The sequence below is a fragment of the Molothrus aeneus genome, chromosome 8 (genome assembly GCF_037042795.1).
Source record: "Molothrus aeneus isolate 106 chromosome 8, BPBGC_Maene_1.0, whole genome shotgun sequence".
In the NCBI taxonomy this organism is placed as follows: domain Eukaryota; kingdom Metazoa; phylum Chordata; class Aves; order Passeriformes; family Icteridae; genus Molothrus; species Molothrus aeneus.
The window spans coordinates 8,668,860-8,691,300 of NC_089653.1; the positions used below are offsets into that span (position 1 = coordinate 8,668,860).

General features: G+C 43.6%; 1 protein-coding gene across 2 annotated transcripts in view; it reads right to left on the reverse strand.

Moving 5' to 3' along the window:
- LOC136559379 (uncharacterized) overlaps window positions 1-22,441 on the reverse strand; it is a 30,726-nt gene that overhangs the window by 2,285 nt on the left and 6,000 nt on the right. Inside the window, exons 2-8 of one of the 2 annotated variants that reach the window (XM_066554554.1) lie at window positions 18,190-19,049; window positions 10,836-10,997; window positions 8,122-8,308; window positions 7,168-7,322; window positions 5,858-5,884; window positions 4,302-4,420; window positions 375-499 (exon numbers count right to left, since the gene is read on the reverse strand). In XM_066554554.1, coding sequence (XP_066410651.1) covers window positions 403-499; window positions 4,302-4,420; window positions 5,858-5,884; window positions 7,168-7,322; window positions 8,122-8,308; window positions 10,836-10,997; window positions 18,190-19,049 — 1,607 coding nt within the window. In that variant the 3' untranslated portion in view covers window positions 375-402. Of the gene's footprint in view, window positions 1-374; window positions 500-4,301; window positions 4,421-5,857; window positions 5,885-7,167; window positions 7,323-8,121; window positions 8,309-10,835; window positions 10,998-18,189; window positions 19,053-22,441 lie in introns of both variants that reach the window. The other variant, XM_066554553.1, reaches the window with a different exon arrangement.

Genomic DNA, 22,441 nt, shown 5'->3' on the forward strand with positions numbered 1-22,441 from the left:
ACAGATCGTCTCTTTCCCAAGACATCTTGTTGGCTTATTATTTGGAAATCATTTGACTGACTGCAGATAAATGAATTTAGTGCCTTTTATGTTTTGTAAAAAGGCTGTGTGATGTATCCTGTATGACTATAGTTGCCTTTAAATTGTGGGTTAAAAAATATACAAACCAAAAGCTGGGGAACTATTAAAATGAAGATATATGAACTAGTTCTCAGTAGACATCAATCTGCATCATTTGAACTTCAAAAATTGGACCTATGTCTGTCCTTGCAAGCTGAAGTGTGTCTGGATGAAGGGACAGGACTGCCTCCTTTTTGTGCCGAGAAGAGGTGAAAAGCCCCAACCCACAAAGAAACACATGCTGCTTTACTTACTTCACCTTGCTCCATTTGACTCAGGTCATCAGAAAGGCCATAAGTTTTCATTCTTTGTATTTTGTCCCAGAAGAATCATGGAGTTCCTCTCAGTTTTCCTCCGGTCTGAAGACATAATATCTGGCCTTAACAAATGGAAAAATACAAGTCAAGTTGACAGTGGCCAGAATGCATGGCTGTGTTCTTAACATTAATATGCTGTGCATATGTATCTAAGCTATACCCAATGCAGCTTCCCCCTCTCCAGTGTGAAATTCCATAACAGATGCTGTCTAAATATTTGTGGCAGCATCCAAAAAAAGAGCCACAAGATGCAGCACTTGGCAAGGAGCAACATTGTAATGGATGGACACAAACATTATTTTGTTCAGAGCAACCAGTATTTTCTGCCTAGCTGGAAGACAGGGGTTAGACTTGTGGCTGAACATGATACAGAAGTTAAAATTTCTGGCCTAAAATAGTAAGGAAATGAAGTGTTTTGAAGAGCAATACTAAGCTAGCTACTGTGGACTGTCTCCAGCTCAATTTTTTGTATGTTATTTATTACATATGATTGAAATGAGTAGAATACATCCTGTTTGGTTGAAATGACTTAGTTAGCTCAGGCCTCCAGGACTTATGACAGACAAACCTTTTGAAACACTTTCTAGACACATCTTTAAAATAGGTTCTGTTTAAGAAAAAAAAAAAAAGCTGTCATTTGTTTTTTGGGTTTTTAAAAGCAATATTTGAAAGTTATTTACAGAAAATAAATAGCTAATAGATATTTACTTCAAATCTTCAATTTGAAAAATTTTCAACTCAAAGTCCTGACTAACGTGGTACAGACTCATTATTTTGTGAACTACTGTATTGGGGTTTTTCCTAAATGCTGTAAATGTTTATGTTTTGTTCTGCTCCTAGCTCTTTTACAATAGACCAGTCAATCTTCTGCTTTGATGTTCTTTAATTCTTTGGTATACCTTAGTAATAATCTTCCATGTGAAGAGCGTCATTCAGATCTGAGTCTGAGGTTCTTGTGCCCTTTTCAACCTTTACTATACAATATTGAAGATGGGGTTTTGTAATGTTAGAACTGCACTGTCCTTGCTAGCTTACTTCACACTAACCACAAAGTAGGCATCATACAGCAGCAAGCTTTTGGTGGCTTCAAACTGAAACTATCATCTTTACCATGAAAAATACTGTATTTGAGGTTAGCTCATGCCCATGCATCTGCATTAAAGCTCCCATAGATACCCAGGTGGGTATATCTGCACTGGAATGTCAGGAGGGGACTGCCTACATTAGATCCTGCCCTGGAAAGTGGAGGACCATGTGCTGCTTAAGTTCATAACACCATAATGAAGTCAGTCATCAGTCTGTTCTGGTCCTTTGCACAGAATATATCTTGCTTTGCAGGAGCAAATGTATTAGCAAGAAAAAGAAAATGAAATGAAAACCTAAGCCTGTTTAAAACAATGTATGGCAAACCACTGAGTCTTGTGCCAGTATGTTTACCTTGGCAGGCCTCCCCCTCTCTCCCATTTAAAGAACCAAGTTCTCTCTGCTATGAAAATTCTTTTGTAGATGTTAAAAAAAAAAATAAGAGAGACAGAAAAGAAAAACAAAACAACCACCCTGCAGCAGATCATTCATCATACACAGAGTAGGAGCATGAAAGGGGATTTGTTTTGACCTAGTTACAACAACAAAAACAAAGAGACTTTCTCTAATTGCCCAAATGACTCAAGTAGGACTGGGTGTCAAAAGCAACAAATCTCTGACTCCTTCAGAGCTGTATGTTAATACAGGGCACCAGGCTCCAGCCTGTTCCAGTGCAAGACCTGGAGCCCAAAAAAGCCCAGGTAAGCAAAAGCCAGCCAACTCCTTATGTCTGCATGTACAAACAGGACCAGGAGCCAGGACAAATCTGTTTCATAATTTGTAACAGTGGCTTTAAATGCTGAGAGTATCAGGGCTTCAAGGTTTGCTTTGTCAAGATTTGCAGGTGAGTGAGACTTTATTGCTTTACCATTCTGGTACTGCTGCAGGAAGGGTCCCTCTTACTGTCCAGCAGCATTTGCTGGTCTGTCATTGATCCACTAAGCCTAACTTTTTACTTCATAGGAGCCTGAGGGCAACTGCATATCCAAACTGCCACATGAACAAGGTGCCAAGCTTTTCCACACACCAGTGAAAAGGACAGGGTTTGTACACTGCTATTGCTAGGTTTGGGGTAAAAAGAGCAAGACCAAATACAGATGGGGTGGGGAATAAGAGCTAGAATGAAGGAGAAAAGGGAATGGAGGGAGATAAGGGGCACGAGTAGAGGCAAGGGTTTTATGTAGATATACGGGAGGAGAACACAGAAGAAAAGGCCATTCATCAGCTACTGAAAACAACCTGCAAAAAGCAGTGTATAAGAGCTCTGAAAATGCCTGGATACAGCCAGGCAAAAAAACTGTTCATTTGGCATCTCATTGTACAGCATTTTCATGATAGCTGTAGTTGTCCATTCTAGGAGACTAATTTCTAGGGAGCTAGAATTTCTGCCAGGAGCTGTTGGGCTGACCCTTCATGGGAAATACATTAATTTAGGCAGCTGAGGACCTAGCCTTCAATTCTTATGCAGGGACTGCTGGCGCTGTCCTCTGTGCTGTGGAGATGGGGCAAGCAGAAAGAGACAGAACTTTTCTGAAACTGAAATGAAAGTGCTGGTTCTATTCAGGCTTAGCAGGAAGGTTCACAGGAGTTTGTATTTTTTCCCCAGCTGGTTCACCATCTATTTTAGATGGAACTGTTTGATCTCTCTCTGCTTTGTGTTTCTTTCAGTTTCCCAAACAATAGGAGGAAGCTCTCCTGTTACATGTGCTTGGGCCCCAACCAACCTTTTCCCAGCTGGAAAAATCACTCCATGTATTACAGAGGATTTTTTTCCAGCTGTAATTATAAGATTCCCAGTTCCCTTATGCATTTTGTAAGGTTTGTACAGGCTGTCTTAAGGGGAACAATAGGACATTCCTGAGTGCTTAAACAACTGCTGTTTCCCCACCATCACCCCCTCTAAATCTGGAGTAGGACTTAAGCACATTTGAGCTGTTCCGCTGGAGGTTACTGAGACCTCAGCTGAAAAAACATACAGGGAGGTGCACAGCTCCATGTAATGCTCCTGCTTTGGTGACTAAGATACCCAGGCTCTTCCTGTTACCTGATTACATGCACAAACACTCCAACTTCACCAGACTAGCTGGGAGGACTTGGCAATAGGGAATATATTCCCTTGGCACAGGGAATATCTGTGCAAGCAGAACTGTCAGATGGACATGCACAACACAGTTTAGTTCAGAGGCCAGGCTACAACCAACCTGCTAGACAAAGTTGCCCAAGGGAGGAGCATGGATCCCTTAATCGAAATAAGACCTCATACTTGATCCAAATATTCATCTGCACCAACAAACGGTCCCACCCATAAGCACACACTCAGCAAACTTCATCTCTTCTTCCTCTGACAAAACCATCCAGCTGATCCTGACTGTCCCATCCCAACACACATCAGGTACAATATGGTCTGTCCCACTGGAGGAAAGGTCGGAAAGTGGACAAAAGAGAACATTAGTGCTGACTGCAATGCTTAGGAGGGAGAAGAAAGACAAATAACTAGGCTATAGACAGCTCAGGCTAATTGCCATCATCCCCTTGCCCTGCTGGGGAGAAGCGCCTTATTTTAGTGACTCTAATGTTTCCATGATTTTCACATGGATAACATCCAGTTGGGATCCTGGAGCATCTGGGCACTAAGGAAGCAAACACTACTGCTAGCCAGGACCAGCATATGCAATGGAAAGAAGGTAAGGAGTGGTCTTCTCCAGACAGCAACAACCAGAGCTAAAGCTTCTACCACCTCCTCCCAACACTAAGTGAAAATCTCCCACAGCATCCTCTCACCTATACAACTGTGGGCAGGATCTCTTCAGAGCAGCAGAAGACAGCCCCAGCTTGTTCTGGTTTGTCAACCTTGTCTTCCTCATAAGATCTCTCATTCTCCTCCAAGCATGGCTCTCACCCTAGGGAGCAAAAAGAAACCACAACTTAAAAGACCAGAGGCAAGTTGCTGGCAGACTTCAAACACATGATTCTCTGGGGTATTCCAGGGTGGTGGGAAAAAGGAAATTTCTTTATTTCAGACAGATAGGGGTTAGGGCCCACAAAAGAATTTTTTAAAACTGCAATGATGCCCAGTGGCCAGCCTGTATCTGTATACGACAAGGAGACAGGATTGATGAACTCTGAGTAATACCATCTTTTTCATATTTTGCTTGGTAACATTTCTCTGCCTAGGACTCTGCTGTTCTTTCTGATTTAGGATTTCAGAGAGTGAGGTGCCCTCACTGGTGAATGCTGAGTAGCTGCTTAAGAGCACGTTTTACCCTATTGTTATGCTATGCTAAAAGAGAAGATTGGTTTGGTTTCCTACCTACTCGCATGCAGGGGGCCTTAACAACGAAACCCAAAAAAGCAGTTTGACTCTCTTATCCTTTCTATTAGGCCAGGTGCATTGGTATCAGCCTTTTTTAAGGTGGTAGCTTTTGTGGAACAAGAATTAGGAGATCAAGCCTTTGTTTCCCTGTCACTCAGCGAGCCACAGCTATTGGCCTTACATTTGAAATGCTAATAGAGATTATCGAGAGGTCAGGGAGTCTCAGGTGGCCATCTCTAATCTTTGGTCTCTCCAGCCTGGGCTTATCTGGACCCGTGAACTAAATGGAGCTCTGAATCCAAAAATTTAATTTCTTTTTTCCAATATTGTTTTAAATTTCCTAAAGTGATGACTGGAAAACCTGGGGAACAGAACAAAAATTAGCATGTCTCAGAACTAGCATAACGGAGAGAAATTATTCCCATTTCAGTGAATTTCCCAAATCATTGTCATGCTCCTGACATTGTTTTGCTCTGTCCCGAGGTTCCTCCTTACTGTGTGCTGGGGCTGCTGTGCCACCAGCAGAGCCATTACTACAGGAGTTGTGGCCACCTTGAGAGCACAACCTGGCAGCTGCCCAGCCACACTTACCAGCCCCAGCAATGCCTATTGCAATAGTTCTTCTTGGGAATCTGCAAAGTTTTCAGTTCAAAACTTCAGATGAGGCCATGGCTCAGCTGAGAAATGCAACACCTGATTCAGTGCTATTGAGTTAATTGCCTGTAAGCAAGACTGTTTACTCAAGGAAATAGCAAACCTCTGTGTTTACTGCTAGGATTAATGTATGCTGTGGAAGGGTTTTGAGGCCTCAGCAGTTAGTCCCTCGTTGTGCTGGTGATGTCTTGGACAAGCAAGCACTGCTGATACTGCAGAAAGCCTGAGCAGCTGATGTTCCTGTCATCCATGAGAGTAAACTTTGGGGGTGAGTAAACCTCTTTTGTTCATACAATGGTGTGCACTACATGGGCATACTCACTGATAATGTAGACACAAGTTAAATATATTCTGCAAAGGCAGTACATACCGAGATGTTCTTGCTGATGTCCAGAGCCTAAAAACAAAAGGGAAATACGTTGATAAATAACAGGACAGCGAGACCAACTCACAGCATTTGCAACAGACTGTTCTCAGCTCTGCACTGGAATGTACTCATAGCCTTGGTCGAGTCCTTCATTCCGTTTTAGACTCAGTCCCCCATGTGTGATAATCCCTTCTTTCTCCTTCCACCTCTCACCTCTCTTTTGTATTTAAACTGCCAGTTTATGTGTACAGTACCTAGTAGCCTGGGCATGAGTGTAACAGACAGAATTCCCATACAGTGCAGAATTCCCCGTACAGAATTCCTACAATACCTGCACTGTAGGAATAAATGGGGCCTTTCATGTTCAGGGTATTAAATCCAATACTAAGTGACAATACTACAGTGTGATGTAACAAGAGAGGATGAGGATTCAGGTTAAAGAGCGTGGATCTCGATTCTATGGTCCTGTGAAGTCATCAGAAGTTCCCACATGCTTAAAATACTCCAAAAGCTGGCTGGACATAAGGCAGAGCATGGAGCACCTTTCAGGCCTCAGCCTTAATTTGGGTTCTGAAGTTCACTGAAGTGTTTGTGACCCATTTGCAACTTAAGGGTGGAAATTTCATGAGGTCTTTCCCGTGAGAGACCTACTCCTTCTTCTTCCTGTTTGCAGGGCTGGGAATACTCTGATTAGAGTCTCTGCTCTGGCATTTCAGCACTTCTGAACCCCACCGGAACATGAAAGTGCTGAGGCAGGCACAAACAATGGGAAAGAAAGGGAGAGGAAAGCATTCATCCTCACTCCCTTGGACTTCAGTGACACCGATTTGCTGAAACACATTCCCTGGAACATGCTTTGAGGACTGGAGCTAATTACATTGATATGCTGCCAGTCTGGTAATAAGTGTGACCAGCTAAGGATTGATCCACTAAAATTTTTATAAATGTTAATGAAAACTTGGTTTAATCTCACTAGCATCAGTAGTGGAGATACCTATGACTGAGTCCACACAGTAAGTTATTTGGAATTGGTGAGGTTGCATGAGCACCCCATGCTGCTGTCTGCAGTGCTCCTTTCCCCTGCACCAGTGATCCATTTGTGCCTTTCTTGGCATATAGACATAGTCCTTCTTCATTTAAGGTTGGGAGTAGAGAGACACAGATCCCCCTAACCCTCGCTGGCCCAGTTCCACTCGGTAGCAGACACGGTTGGCTTGCTGTCCTGTCACCTCACTGCGATCTGCCTGAGCAGAACTTCTCTCTGCTTCTCCCACAGGTCCCACTCAGAGTTAGGTTCCAAGCTTATCACTCACCTTTCTTACTGCAGGGTCCTTTGACAGAAAAGCCTGTCCCTCTGCCATACTCCCAACTTCTCTGAACTCATTCTCCTTGTTGTTCTTATTGTTTGCTGACTTCCTGAGCCCCATCGTCAGCTGGCTCTTTCCTGATTCCAGATATCTCTCACTTCCTGCAATGAAATGCAAAGACTTATTTCTTAGCAGTGTCCTGCTAGGATGGCCTCTGGGCAGTGCTGGCAGCAAGTTATGACTTCAGATGGGATGAGAACCCTAAGGACTTAAAGATGGGATAAGACCCCGTGTGATCCCAAAGGCTCTGACTCAATCCTGCAATGAAGTTGTTCTATGTTTCACCAGGTATTAGAAAAAAGCTGAAATCCAAGGTTTGAAATAAACTGATCAAGCTCATTTAGTGACAGACTAACAGACTTTTCATCTGGCTTTATCATCAGTAGGCTGAGCCCAGTGTTTCTCAGCCATCTGGAAAAGCTGGTCTCTGGATCCAAGCTTTGCAGCTGGGGCTTATTTCCACTTGGTCTATAGCATAAGTCACTCTCCAGGAATGTGTTCCATGCCTACTTGAGAGAGTAGAAGACTAATAACAGGCATAAGGTTTTCCATCTTAGATCAAATCCTACCTTGCCTGAGTGGATGGGGGCTCCACTAATGGTCCCATTCAGGCATGCTAATTTTCCAAAAGATCTATTTTATAATTCACTTGTCCTAATCTTTACAGCCACAGCTGCAAAGCAAAAACCCCCAATTCACACACATGAAGCAGCCAGTGTTAAAATCCTAGATACAGAGAGAGCATTTTAAATTGCTTCTCTTGGATTTCAGCTAGGGTTTAGTTCTACTAAAACCTTGCTCGGTTCCCAACTGTCTTTCCTTGGAAAAGAAAGCAGCTGATCAGCTTGTTTGACCAAGTGGTGGCAAACGGGAGGGCATGTTAGAGGTATTTGAACTCACCATTGCAGCTGCTCAGCTTCTCGGTGTTCGCTCCTATTTCTGGGATGATGGAAAGATCAGAAGGGTTTCCAGTCTGAACCAAAAGGCTGTGAGGTCTGCTCCTCCCAGCAAAATTTGTTTTCATGTCTTGATATGACTTAAGGAAGATACTGGCAGCTCCACAGGAGCAATGCTGCAGAATGTATTCCTGTACCAGACAAAAAGAATGTATGCAGGCTCTCAGACTGCAACAACGCAAGGTAAATGGGTGGTGTGACACTACAGAGGAATTGTAAACATACCAGCCCAGGGATGTCCATCCTTGTCCTAGGACCCACCAGAACCCAGACAAATTATTTCATTCTCTAAAATGCTGAACAACCTGTAGTTAGTAATACAGAGCTTTCATGGCTTCATTAGCATTTAACTTAAATTGCCCGATACTCGGCATCTTTTCAGTTTGTTTCCCAGAAGGAATTGAATATGAGTTTCTAAACAGAGAGCTGCTCAGCACAGAGAGCTGCTCAGCTGAGGCATGAGTGTAAATAAACAGATCAGTTATAACAATGACTCATATTTTAAGATGTTATTTGTTTTGGAGCATGCACAGACAACAATATCTTGTAATTTTATTGATGGGATGCCACAGTTTTCTTGCGTGTTATCAGCCAAATGGACTGTATGTGGTATTTCAGTCAGTGTACTTCTGCTGTTGCTGGTGGGGTGAGGAAGGGTGAGATTTTCTACCTTGCACAACCCTGTTGCAGAAGAGTTTAGTAGGGTAGGAAGGAAGGGGAACTTTATCGAGCTGAAGCAGAAAGGGAACCAAACTATTTACTGGTGTTGGAACCAGGACAGGCCAACACCAGTTTAGCACCTCTAGAGACCCCCAAGAAACTGACAGTTTCAATGTCACTCCTCATCTGCATTTGTTGTTACAGCAGTGTGGTACTTTGCATTATCAATACCCTTGGGAAATGCTTAGCAAACCTGATGAAAGATGCTGGTTTTGGCCCATGGATTTCCCTGTAAAGAAAGGATGTGAAGCAGCAGTGTTCCCTTTGTGTCCCAGGGTCAAAGCCATCATTTCCGTGGTGATGTCTGTGCACCTCTCAAGAACAGCATTGCGAGCATTGGTTATCTACAATCCTCGTGACCAGCTCTTAATACCATGCTAACCCCATGTTTGGGGGTTATGTCTTCCCTAGCCATGTCTGGGACATGGAAACCTTTCCATGCTCATAGTCTACATGGAGAGTGAACGTGGTTTGTAAAGGAGTCTTTGGACCCCTCCAAATTATGGATGGCAATCTTCATGTTTCATGGCCAGCATTCCTCTTCAATTCAGAGGGGCTATGACTGAAGAACAAAATGATGGAGAGCTGCTCAAATATAGGAGATCCAGGCACCACAGGATACCTGAGAGTGTCCAGTTTTTTAAACCACGCTGCAAGCACTGAATGTTACATCTGAGAATCCAATTCCCCACTGAACAGTATGAGACAAATGCATTTAAGAAGACACTGCTGGGAGACCTTCAGAAGTACCAAAAAGATCAAAGTTTCAAATATTTAAATGAAAGCACAGTGCCTTTCATTTCAGTGGGAGCTGGGGAGGGGGCATGTGCACCAGATGATTTTGCAGCTTGGAAGAGTTACTTTGAGCAATAACTCACAGTTGTAAAGCTTCAGGAAATGTGTTAACAATTCCCAGGCTCTATGTAGGAGGCTGCATTCCTCTGAGTGTGAGAGATGGGTACATGGAAATGACAAGCTACTCTGCTCTGCAACCTGACTCAGAACTTGGCTTTGGCTCTGAGGAGGAGTCAGTCACCTACTGCAGATCCAGTCCCAGCAGGTGGGAGAGCAGCACCAGGGAAACAATGACACTATCAGGAAAATAAAAGACTCACCACAGCACAGCTGGGAAGAAATAGCTGAGTGTGATAAACCCTTTCTGTTCCTTTGGCGAGTGTTTAAAAAAAAAAAAGGCAGGGGAGGAAAAAAGATGGAAATCTGGTATGACGACTGAAGAAGAGGTGGGGTAGAGCTTAATAAAATATGCAGGGACTAAAAAATGCTGATGGAAATGTTGGAAGACCCTGAAATTATTTGCAAATTTCAGTCAGATTTTGCAGCTAGCTCTGGCTGATAAAAATGACAAATGGGAACACTGAAATGGTTTCATGTCAGAGATTTTTCATCTGGCAGCTCAGGAGCACAGGAAGTGAGAAAAAGCATGGAGCTGGGTCATTGTGTTGCTGCTTCTCTTTCCCCTTGTGTCTGTTTTGTGAAAAATTCTGGGATTTTGACAGTTTGAAAACAGAAGGAAATGTAAGATCTTATAAATCAAAACACAATTGCTAAGGAGTTCTGTGTATTTCATTTTGATAGCATTGAGGAGAGGAAATGCGTTCTTGGGAAGTTTACAGCTTAGAGAAGAAAAAGTTACTGACTTAGAACAGGCCATTGTATGAGGTGAGAAGTGTGCTTTTTAACTCAAAAGAGGCAAGCACATTTGGGAAACAAAATTGAATAAGACCAGAAGCCCAGCCTCAGGAAAGTAAACCCACTGTGGTGTGTGAGGCCTCCCTAAAGACCAGAGTACCCATGTGGTAAATTGGCATCTTCCCACACACAGAACTTTCTGTTTGGGCCTTGAGTTTATTATTTAAGACGTATTACTCAATGGAAGATACTATGGTATCTGCTTTGGATACTATACTATGTGCTTACCTCTTTTATCTGACTCATCTTCTGCTCTTTCTGCAAGCTGCACACTTGTTTTTGGAGACGCAGGTTGTGCTCCTGAAGCTGCCCAATCTTCTCAATCAGTTGGCAGATGTGTTCTAGGTATCCCAGACCAGATCCCAGGGCTTTGCTGTTACTTTGGTTCACCTGCAATGACAATAGATCTTGGACCATGGAGTAACAAGAGAGCAATTCTTACTAGGAGCTGAGAGCCATGCACACTCCTTACAGTCATGTCCTGTGATAAAGTCAGGCTTCCTCCTGCAAGGCACTTTGGTCTTACCACAGATTGGAGCTACAGCATTACTTGCTGAAGCTCTTTTCTGAATTACTCAGCAATTTCCACTGTCAGAGGGACTCTTCTGACTGATCACAGGCTGATGCAGAGGAAAATCTTATGACAGCCTGTTTCTAGTTCCACCTCCCAGGCTAATTTTTGGGTTTTACTGGCATCAGAAGCCTTACAAACAAATATGGTTCAACTGTATGTAATGGATGGCTGGGGCTAGTGTGGCTCATTAGTCCACAATCCTCAGTGCAAGTCACACTTTTGTGTACTGAAGCTGGGCTTAGCTCCTACCCAAAGGCATGTATCTGCAGGTTGCATTGATTTGCTGAGTTGTGACCAACTTGGGGGTACACTTTGTCTGCTGTACTCTGGCCCTCATCACTGGTGTGTCTGTGAGAGAAACATACTTGAATCAAGCTGCCAAAGTGAAAGAACATCTTTCCACTAGTCTTTAGTGGATCCCAGCTTACATCCCTGCTGCTACTCTCAGTCTTGAAGAGATGCCTGAAGAAAGTTTGCAGGAGCAACTTTACTGTCTGGCTGTGGACGGATAATCTCTACCACCGATTTCTCTTCAACCAGGACCTGACAGAGTCTCACTGCTGCTCAGCCAAGGGCAATGCTGGAGACAGAGAGTAATCCTATGGCAGAAGAAAAGCTATGATGCTTCCCAGCCTCCTGCTCTGCACCTCACCATTTCTGGTGCCAAGACCTCCCCAAGCACAGCGAGTGTCCTCCCCTGTGCCGGGCTCAGGCTGTGTCAAACGTGCTGCTAACAAACACACACAGGGACTCACTTCCACCTTGGCGCTGCCTGCTGATGTGCATGTGATATCAGTGAGTAAAATAAGCCTTGATCTTTACAAAAGCAGTGCTCTAAGTTTATCTTACTTCAAAAAATAAGTTCCCTCTACAAAAGCAGGAAGCTTACTCTGTCTCCTTTCCCACAACAATCTACATTTTTGGGGAAATGCCAGCCCTGGGACTCTTCCTGTCTTTTCATTATGTCAGAAAGCTCATGGTGTGTTCAAAAATAATCAACATTAGGATTTACTTCTTTTTAAACAAATGATGATACAACGTTATTTATAAACAGGTATTATTAAATCCAGATGCTTTTGTGTCTGAAGTTGGGACAGAGGTTGTTGACTCCAAGTCAAGCAGTCATTAAATGCTCTCAAGCAGAGCCTTCAAGAAGTGATGGCAAGACAAAAGTTACTCAGCTGTAAAACTGAGTATTTACTGTGGCTGTGCAATGGGAAGGGGCACAGCCCCAGGACCCAAAGGGAGAACAAAGCCTGTGTGGCATCTGGTGGGAAAAGCTTGAATCAAAAGCACTATAACCAACATATCTAAAAGCAGCTAGGGATTTGGGGGTGCCCAGCTTGAGAAGCATAGTTTTCAGAAAGTACATGGGTATCAACTTCTGGAAATTTAATTTTGAGCTGTCTCAAAATGAACAGTCATTTTTATATACTGTTCCAATAGACAGTCAGTAGTTCCTTATTATCCCAAAATATAGGCTTTCTGCTACACTGTACCCTCCTTTTGCACATCTAGCAACTCCTCTTCCTTCCAGTATGCTAATGCATGACTGCTGGCATGTCTGTACTGCCCTAAGGAGACACTGAGACAAATCCAACCCATTATATCTGTGGAAACACAAGGGGAGGCTTCAAGGGACACACAAGGTCTTGGATGGAGTAAAACACTTGGCTCTAAGTTAGCTTGGAGAAAAAGAATGAAGCATTCAATGAAAGATGGTGACCTCTTTCACTTAGAGACCCTCTTTTTGCTCTGTATTTGTCCTGTGCTTAATGTTGTTCAGTCCTGCTTCGTGTCTGTGGCTGCTGGGTTTGTAGGCCAAAATGGGCAGGGGGAGGAGAGAAGAGGGTCCTGCTTTTCCATGCTCTGTGTTTAGAGCTGAAGGCTCTGGAAAGCAAAGGTGTGTTTGAGACAAGCATGGAAAAAAACGTGGCTTTTAGCAAAAGTTAGAGAAAATTTCTAACTCCTGAAAGTAAATACAGGTGCCCAGAAAATGAGAGGGAAAAGGTGTAGAGTGGGTGCTCCAGGTCTTGTGGCAAGGTGGATCTACCCCTGTAGAGGACCTAAATCAAACTGAAGGTTGGACTCAATATGCTGAAGATCCCTGTTTCACAGCCAGACTTCAGAGGCTGCTTAAGGCACTTTGGGCTACTTAATGACAAATTAATCTGCATTTTATTGAAGTGATCTCAGAAAGCACAAATCAGGCAGAGCCTCCAGTGCTTGCATCTTTCTGCAGGGCCAGCCTCCTCTGTGGTCAGAATGCAATGGTGAAAATTTTAGGGGTGTGCTTCACCCTGCCACAGGGCTGGTTAGCATTAGGATTGCTCAGATATGGCAAGTGTTCCATACAGAATATTTGTGTAATTTAGCTGGTTGCCCCCAAAACAATTGCACAGAGAGAGTCTCTCTAGGAACCCTTCAAAGACTTTGTTTTTTCATAGACTGGAAATACCTAAAGACCCCTAGCTATCTTTTGGTGATGCCAAGTGCACACAGACTCTGGTCTGTCATATTCTGGTCTAAATATTTTCCTCTCAGCATCTGAGACAGTTTTATGCAAGTAGTGAAGAGTCAGCAACCACAAGAAAACTGCAAACATTTTCCAGGATGTCTCTTCCAGTCTCTGTCCACCCAGCTGAAGCTTCATGACTGAAATTTGTCCTACTTTCCACATGGTAATTGTCAAATAGTGCTGGAACAAAAGCTGTGTGCCCATTTTTGAGATGATGAAGCCTATGAAGAAGGAAAAATATCTTGCCTACTTTTCTGTAAGATGAAGATGTGGAGGATCATAAAGACAATTTATGAATCACATGGTTAAAGCTTCCCTTGGAAAATAAGAATGTAATGTACAAATACATGCCAGATTTTGCTTTTAGGCATGAGACTGAGCCACACCCTCATCTGGAAGAAACAGAGTTAAAGGCTCCCAGTTATGCTATGCTGAGTTACTCATATTATGGTTTTTTTACCCTGAGGAGTTAAGATGTACTACATTGACTGCACACCTGTGTAACCAAAGAAGGATCTCTGCCCTTGTCAGTGCTCACTTGACTAAGTTTTGGGCACAGGTTTTCATTATGTGTGTCCCTGGCAATAAATCATGACAGTTGTGCAGACCCACAGATTTCTTAGGAAGCTTAAAAATACAGGATCAGCATCTGCACTGGGAACTTTGGCTTATCTAGAGCCCTCTAGTCAATATTTTGACTGGCATAAATCGCATCTTTTCCTCTGTGGTTGCACAGCTCACAGAGGTGAGAGCCTGTCCTCTTGTCTCTGGGGAGTATTGTGCTCACTGCAGCATCTGATCACTACAAAGAGTTGAAGTTCAGTGGGAGCTGTAAGAGTAAGAGTTGCTTTCAAGTACTGATGTATAATCAAAATCTGCATGTCTGATCATCTGGTCAGCACTTTGTCCAGCCTCATTTCAGCCACTATCTGTTACTTGGATGCATGTGATGTGCTTTTCTACAATTGAGCTCAATGGAGAACTGTCCTGGGCTGGACCTGGCAGCAGGAGCTGAAGAAGACAGGCAGTTTGCAGGGGAAGCTTTTCTTTGTTCAGAGAAATGCTCACTGATGTATCTTGCATTGCCTTAGGTTTCTGTGCTTCACACAATGCTCTTCACTTTTCTTGTGTATAGTTTTGGTTATACTAGGCTGCATCCTGCCATGCAACCCTCGTGGTGCACTCTGGCCATGTGAGCATGGCTGGTACAGGCAGCACGGTGGTCACTGCACCACCCGACAGGGAGCAACAGAATTTCAACTCTCCCATCCTGGGCCCAGAGCAACCAATTAGTGACACAGCCACAGGCCGAGCTGAGTGGGAAGCATTTGTCACTGGTAGCTGACAGCACCGAAAGACTCGTGAATAACAGGAAAGAGAGGGATCATGTTGTGTATTTCTGATGTCTCCACCCTGCTGTCCAGGAGGGGCTGTGCTTGCTGATAGCTTCTGGTTTCCTCTGAGCAGCATGCACAGGCTAGGGGGCTGACCATCACAGGTAGCCCAATCCTTCCCCTGAACTGTACCACTCTGTAGAGAAACATTTTGACTGCTTTGGCCCAGGATAAATAGCACTGTATGAATAATGATTTTTTTTCACTTAATGCTGATGGTGCTCCCATCCTTTTTCTTCTAGGAGGCTGGGTTGGGCTAGGCTGACTTTAAATGTAAACTTTATGGAGCGTGAGGAAGTGTTTGTAAAGGAAAAGCATCAAAAGCTATGTATCTTCAAACTTCAAGCTTAAAAGGAAATGCTTTTATTTAGGCTTCAAAGTTCTTTCTCTTGTTGTTTGACATCTTCCATTTTCTTTCATCTTTCAAAATGTAGGCAAATTTCAAAATAATGACAGTTCAAAACAAAAGATCAGAAAGCTTTGTCTAAAAATGCTGCACTGAAATGATTTGATGTATATATTCAGCCAAAGCCATTCACCAACTGAATCCAAGTGGTCAAAACATTTGGTCATTTCCAGTCTCTCTTTTTCAGCATTTTCCTTCCTGTTCTCTTGGAAGTGGCCTCAGCAGTGAGGGATGGTCAGGAGGACATCAAGGGACAACTTCATCCAGAGACTGAATCCTTGTTTGGCTGTGGTGAGCCAGTGAGCACAGTTGGCACTGCCACAGCCATCTGACCTGGGGAAAATCAACTGCTCTTCTGTTAATTGAAAGTTCCCAAAACCATCAATAGAACTGAGGAAGATGGTGTCACCTGTAACTAAATAATGCTCTCACTGAGCATTAATTATAAGCCAGTGTAAGCACTTTTGCCTTTCTATCAACATTAATTTAATGCAGGAATTGATTTGATGGTTTGCCATGTTCTTGCCAAGCAAGGTGGGAATACACTGCGCTGGCCTGCTTTCTTTCAGCCAACAGTGATTCATTTCCAGGGATATCTTAGTCCCTCAGAAGACAACAGACCACAGCAGAGATTGGTTTCTAAGTACCATTTTGTGTCTTGGACAGACAAATATGAAAACCACAGAGAAAGCCTGGAGCAGATCCTCAGATGGGATGAACTGAGATGCATCTGTCAGCTGTATGGTCAGATGACCATCTGGATCTCACTCCTGAACAGGTCTCTGTTGTATGACAGTGAGGACAGGTCAGCCTGGTGTAAGCTTAGTGAGGGCAGAAGACTCTGCATCTGCCAGAGGCTGTCCTGGTGCTGTCCTGGTGCTCTGAGGCACACAGTGCAGCAGCTGCTGCAGGGCTGTGCAGCAGTCCATGGGCATTTCTTGTCCCAGGCAACTTCGGTGCTACCTGGCATCCCAGCAGTTTGAGGAGTGCAGCTCTTGAGATACGTCAGCCTGGGGGTGTGCTGTAAAGAGGGGCAAACTTCCCCAGCATCTAGGTCACAGCTGTATTTACACAGCTCAAAAAAACAAAGAAAAGTGCTCTAGGGCACAGGGCTTTAGCACTCAGCCAGTGAGGATATTAAAAAGGAGGGGAGATAAGCCACCAAGAGCTTAATTTCCTCTTCAGCTTCTTTCTAATTTATTCTCTTGTTTATTTAAATGCTTTGCTTTGGTAAACTGAGGCTCCATTTCACTAAGGGTTTAAAGGAATTTCACAGGCATACAGAGCTGTCGACGAGACCAAATCTGGGTGCAAACTCTCCAGAGTGCAACATAGAATTTAGGTAACTTTTTATGAAGTCTCCTTATGGTCAGATTCTGCTGTTCTCATCTTTTCTTGAACTCTCTGCCAAATGGCCAGATCTGTTTGGGAGCTGTGTAAAATAGACATCTGTCTTCTGCCATGTTTGAGATAGCTCTGGGGAGGAAAACACTGCTCAGATGGGTTGTGTGTTGCTTGTACTTCTTTGGTAAGCAATGTTAACAGAGATGAGACATCTCTGACCTTCCTCACTGCTCAAGAGGTTTTAGCATCCTGGAAAGGAAGTCCAGTGCCCGATTGTTCAGGGCAGCGAGGTCACGGTTAAATTATTTGCACAGCACACATCACTTGTTACTTGGCTTACTCTCACCCATCTCCAATTCCAATTCATCACTATTACCACAATGAACACCCCCCCAAAAAATCCCTGCTAGGCACCATTTGATGCTTTTTTGTTTGTGACCCTCTTCACCCAGTCTGTCTTTCTCCTTTTTCCTTCCCTTTGCTCATGGGGCTCTTTGGTCTGTCTCTCTGTCAAGAATCAGCTTCCCACTGAGATCTTTGCTTTCCTGGTTCCTGGAACCCACTGCAGTGATCTGTCCTCACTTCAGCAGCATGAGGCTTCAGGCAAAGAGCTGGGGGGAGCACTTACCAGCACCTGCAATGGGAGAAGGTGCACAGAAGGGCTTTTTATTCTCTTGTCAGCGGCACAAGGTACCAGCAAGGGGAAAGAGAGGGAGTAAGGAGTGAGACAACCTGCTGAAATTTGGTCTTTGCAGTTTGGTCCATCACAGCTATGCTGGCAAGTTAAAATGGCATCTCCAACTCCAGCCCGACAAAAATCTGATTTTGTGAATTAACTCCCTGCTCATGCATTATTTGAGACAGTTGACTCAACAGGGCACAACAGACCTGGGCAGAAATTAATTAACTCTTGGACAAGTTCTATACAAATTTCAGTGCCCCAAAAGCAAGCCAGCTATTCCCGGAGACAAGAATAACCTGGTCTTGAAAATAAACCTATGTTCTGACCCCCCACTCCATTATCAGAGGATGATGACTTAACTTCATAATCTTCATTTTGAGACCAGAATCAAGTCCATCCTCTTATCTAGCGCTTTTATAAACACCAGATTTCAATGAGTCATTTTTCATCCTTACCCAGACCTGATATTCACAAATTAATTCAGAATTTTACTGGTAAGAAAAGAAACCTTTAAAATCAAATACCATTTTTTACTGCTTACAAGTTTCAGGGGACATATTTTAAACTCACTCAGATGTGTCTAATTTGTGACAAACAGGACTTGAACACTGACTGGGGTGTTTGGACAGGCCTAGATTTAAAATTAAGTTCACATGTTTCTCACCTCACTCAGTCTACAGCATTCATCCATGTATTCATCCAGGCTGTCACTTGTGGGGTACTTCTTCAGCTGATGTTCATGGATCTGAAGGTCTTGCATGCTGCCAAAATTCTCTGGAAAATTGTCAGCAATTGTCTCAATTGTCTTTGGCTCTTCTATGGGACCTGGGGTGGAAAGAGTGCTTTCCCTGGAAAGGTCCATCTCTGCAATAGGTTCCTTTTCTGGAGACTGCTTGTCATCCTGGTGAAAATGATCATCAGGACTTTCTTCCTGAGGGTCATTGAAGTCTTCAAGGGAAGCTGTAGGATCCTGCACAGCATCTGCCTCCTGACTATAGTAATCATCTTGCTTTTTGCTCTCTGGATCTTGTAGGCTAACTTTTCTGGCATGTTCTTTACATGTTCTCATTAACTGATGGTCAATTTCTGGAGAAGAAGAGGTGCTAAGCACACCCGAGTCACAAAATGAGTCTCTGCTGTGAAGCACAAAGCTCTTCTCTGAGCCCGTGGGCGTTGATGGAGAATTAGCACCACTTGGCAACTCAACCCCTGAGTCCTCAGATTCAAATTTGGAAAATCTGTGGAGCCTGCACTTGGACTCGAAGGCGCTGAGGTCAGGCAGGGTGGCTACATAGTCAGTGCTTGCCGGGCCATCCGCACAGTCTGCATCTGCTGGCGTGGCTGCTGCATCTGGACTTCCCAAGCAGTCTGGTGGGACACTGGCACCAGGAAGATGGGACTCCTCTGTGCAGGCTGTGTCAGCTGGAGCCTCTGGGATTAACCCTGGGTTTTGAATTCCTTCATTGCTCAGTATCTTCATGTGTGTTAACACGACTTTGTCGTCAGCAGGTGGGCTCTTCTTACCTGCTGAAAACAAGTAGAAGATCACAGGAGGCTACAAAACTCAAGTGTCTAGTACATCCCCTGAGGGATGTGGAATGTAAAACTGCCTATACCAAGGTGGTAGAGGGGGACAGCCATAATTTGTTTTTCTTGAGCTATATGACGCTTTCTTGTGGGCTTTACTGCAACAAAAGGCTTGTGTTTCATAGCCTCAGAGTCCTCCAGGGGGGCTCATAAAAGCACAATTCTGATTTGATAGGTAAAAAACAACATATGTAGGCAGGTAACATTTTAGTAATTATCTGCATATAGATGGAGAGATGTACATGTTCTTTCAGCCTGATAGACATTAATTTAAGGTTCAAATATTTTTTTCAAATTAATTGTATTCTGAACCAGCAGAAAAAAAAGAGCAAAATGAAATCACTCTTCCCAGAGGCTTAAGTGAATTTTGGGTTGCAACAAGCGATTTGAAAACTCTTTGGTATTCTCTGCAGTATTCTCTGCTCACATACATGTGACAAAAATCAAGTTCTGATAAAAAAAGCAAGTGTAAAAAGCACTATAGATCTTTTTCACTTCCTATATGGTTTTAGCTATGAAGTAATGTCTTTAAAGTGAGCTCCTACCTTATTTGTAAAGACAAAAGAGATGGGGGCAGCCTTGCTCAAGAGCTTTTGCACACAAACAAAGAAGACTTGTTTTCAAGTCACAATTATTTTACACAGTAATGTGATAGAACAGTCTCTGGACGAAAGGCTGATCTTCAAGGGTCAGAGATCTGCTCCCAGGTTTTTCTTACTGTTTTTCTGAATATAATATTTCATAGTGTAAACATTTGGGTCACGATGGCATGAGAGCCAGTGTGAAAGTTCTACATCTACCTTTTAGCAAACTGCAAATCTCAGCTCCAAGTACGTATGTTTGTGAATTTGGAACCAAGAATTGATGCAGAACAAAACTTCAGTTTCCCTGGTATCTTTTCCCTTAGTGTCCAACCCCGAGTGCCTCAGAGGGCTACAATGCATACACTTTTCTGGATGTCTTACTTTCTACTTCATTCCCCTCTCCTCTTTCTTTTTGCCTGAATCAGACCAGCATCAGCTTCACAAACTCACTGCCAATAATGTTAATGTCCCTAGGTGGGCAGGAAAGCCCAGGATCCACCCCACCAGGAGTGGATCAGGGAGAGCTGTGCTGTGCAGTTCTCCTTTGTGGTAACCCAGAAGCTCACTGTTTCAGAAATAACCCATTTTTACCTCCTCCAGCTTGCTTTCTGCTAAGTACTTAGATAAGGGAGAATTGTACTCATGAAGGCCAAGCTAACTCTTACATGGATCATTTTCTACTTTATTTGAATTCCCTTCATTTGATCTTGAGAATTTCCTGGCATACCACTGAAACATGCCCTTTGCTGTTCATAGACACCCACTGATTTAATATTTTACACTGGACTTTTATGAAGGGCAGTCAGTGATAAATAATCTGATGGGCTTCTTGTGGTACGTAGTGCTAATCCCCCTTATATAAGATTTGTTTATCATATAGAGAATTGCACTGCCTCCCTTAGCAGGATTCACAAGCATCTTCCTAGTGCCAAGAGCCATGTTTGGGACCGTCAGTGCTAGACCTCAGCAATACAACACCAGGATGTTGCTGTCATGAGAGACAAGAAAAAGACATTACCCAGGAAAGCTCATCAGGAGCTGCCTGTGCTGGGCTCTGTTGTTATTCTTCCACTTTTGGGATATGTATGAAGGACCCTGACCTGAGGACAAGGACTAGGGTGATTGGTTTGCAGCTTCACATATAGCAAAACATCAGCTCTAAGAGGGAGCTGGGTGCCAGGGCTTGGAAGGAGGAGTGGAACTGAGTCACTTTGATTTGGAGTCAAGAGGATCTACCTGCTCAGCTGCAAACACCTCTTGGCAGCCAGACACAAAATGTTGTATCTGCATGAAAAATACAAGGCTTACAGGCTCTTCTGATGGCATCACTACCCAGCTGGCCAACAAAACCACTGAGAGTCAGGAGGAGAGCAGTTGCATTCCTGCAATTACTTTTAGGAACAAACCATACAGCTTTCACTCTTACCAGGAATTACTATATGCAATGGTAGTTCTCTCCCACAGACTGATTGTTCTCTCTTATTAATCATGCCATGCTTTCCTTTGACTGGAGATTCTCTCACTTTCAATCTGCCCCTGTTTTTTCTTGCTTAACTGGTTTCACCCTGGCCTACACAAATATTGCTTTGTCTAAATCAGGAAGCAGCATATTAAAATGAGGTCTTGCTACTTACAGAAGGAGATGTCAGATGCTTTACTGCATATCTTTTAGGACTACAAAAGCTGCAATGTGAAGGTTTGGCTGGAGTAGAAAGAATAGAAAATAAGATGAAATCTTTGACCCTCTGTGGGATGGCCGCCTTGATGCCAACAACAGTTCTTTGCTCTCCCCTTATTGTGGTCACTAGCAACATGTTTTACAAAAATTGTTTATCTGTTCTAGGCTGCAAACCATTGCTCTCAGCACTGTCAGGTCCTGCAAACCATAGAGCATTTCTGATTTATTCTTCCAACGCCCTATGATGAGGCAAAATGTTATCATCCCCCTACCACAAGACCAGAATACTGGCAAAGGACAACAGGATTTTGCAACACACTTGGGCACCTCATCCTCATTCATTCAATAGTATTTTTCCTTGGTCAGTGAGGTCATCTGTGCTACAGCAGAAAGATCTCCAGTGATTAAGGCAGTGACCTGAAACTCAAGTTATTCTTGCTGCACCTCACTGACAGAAGAGTATCTCTTCTTCCTCTCTATTAACTGGATTATAGAATCTAAACCATGGGGCTTCCAAGAAGCAGATTGTTCCTGCTACAGATCTCAAAAGAGGCATACAAAAACACTTAGCTCTTTCAAGCATATTGCTAACAAACACCAGAATGGTGCAATTAAAGTTCATCTGCTTAATTGAGGGTAAAAGAAAAAAAAAAAAAAAAAGCGACCCAGACCCTCAGCTGCTATAAATTAACTCATTTTCAGGGCCCTTAACAGAACTGTGCCAGCTAATTTTGGCTGAAGGCTTGGTCTGTAAGTGCTTTGTTCAACAGTTCCAGGGGCCCTGAGTAAAGCAAGGAAGGGAGACAACTCCTGCCTGGCACTGGAGGGAGTGTGCTGCAGGGGTACGGCTGCAAACAACCCTGCACAGGGGCTTCTGAAAGGAGGTGTGAAGAGCTCCAGAGAGCTGAGTGGTGGCATTAACAATGGTAAGATGTATTTACTGGTGCTGGAGGCCAGCCAGGTTTAACGCTGCTGTTCCTGGGAATTCAGCCAAGATTTTTGTTGTTGTTGTTTGTTTCTTGTCCCCTGGACCGGTTTTCCACACCCCTCTGGTGTGGGGGTAAGAT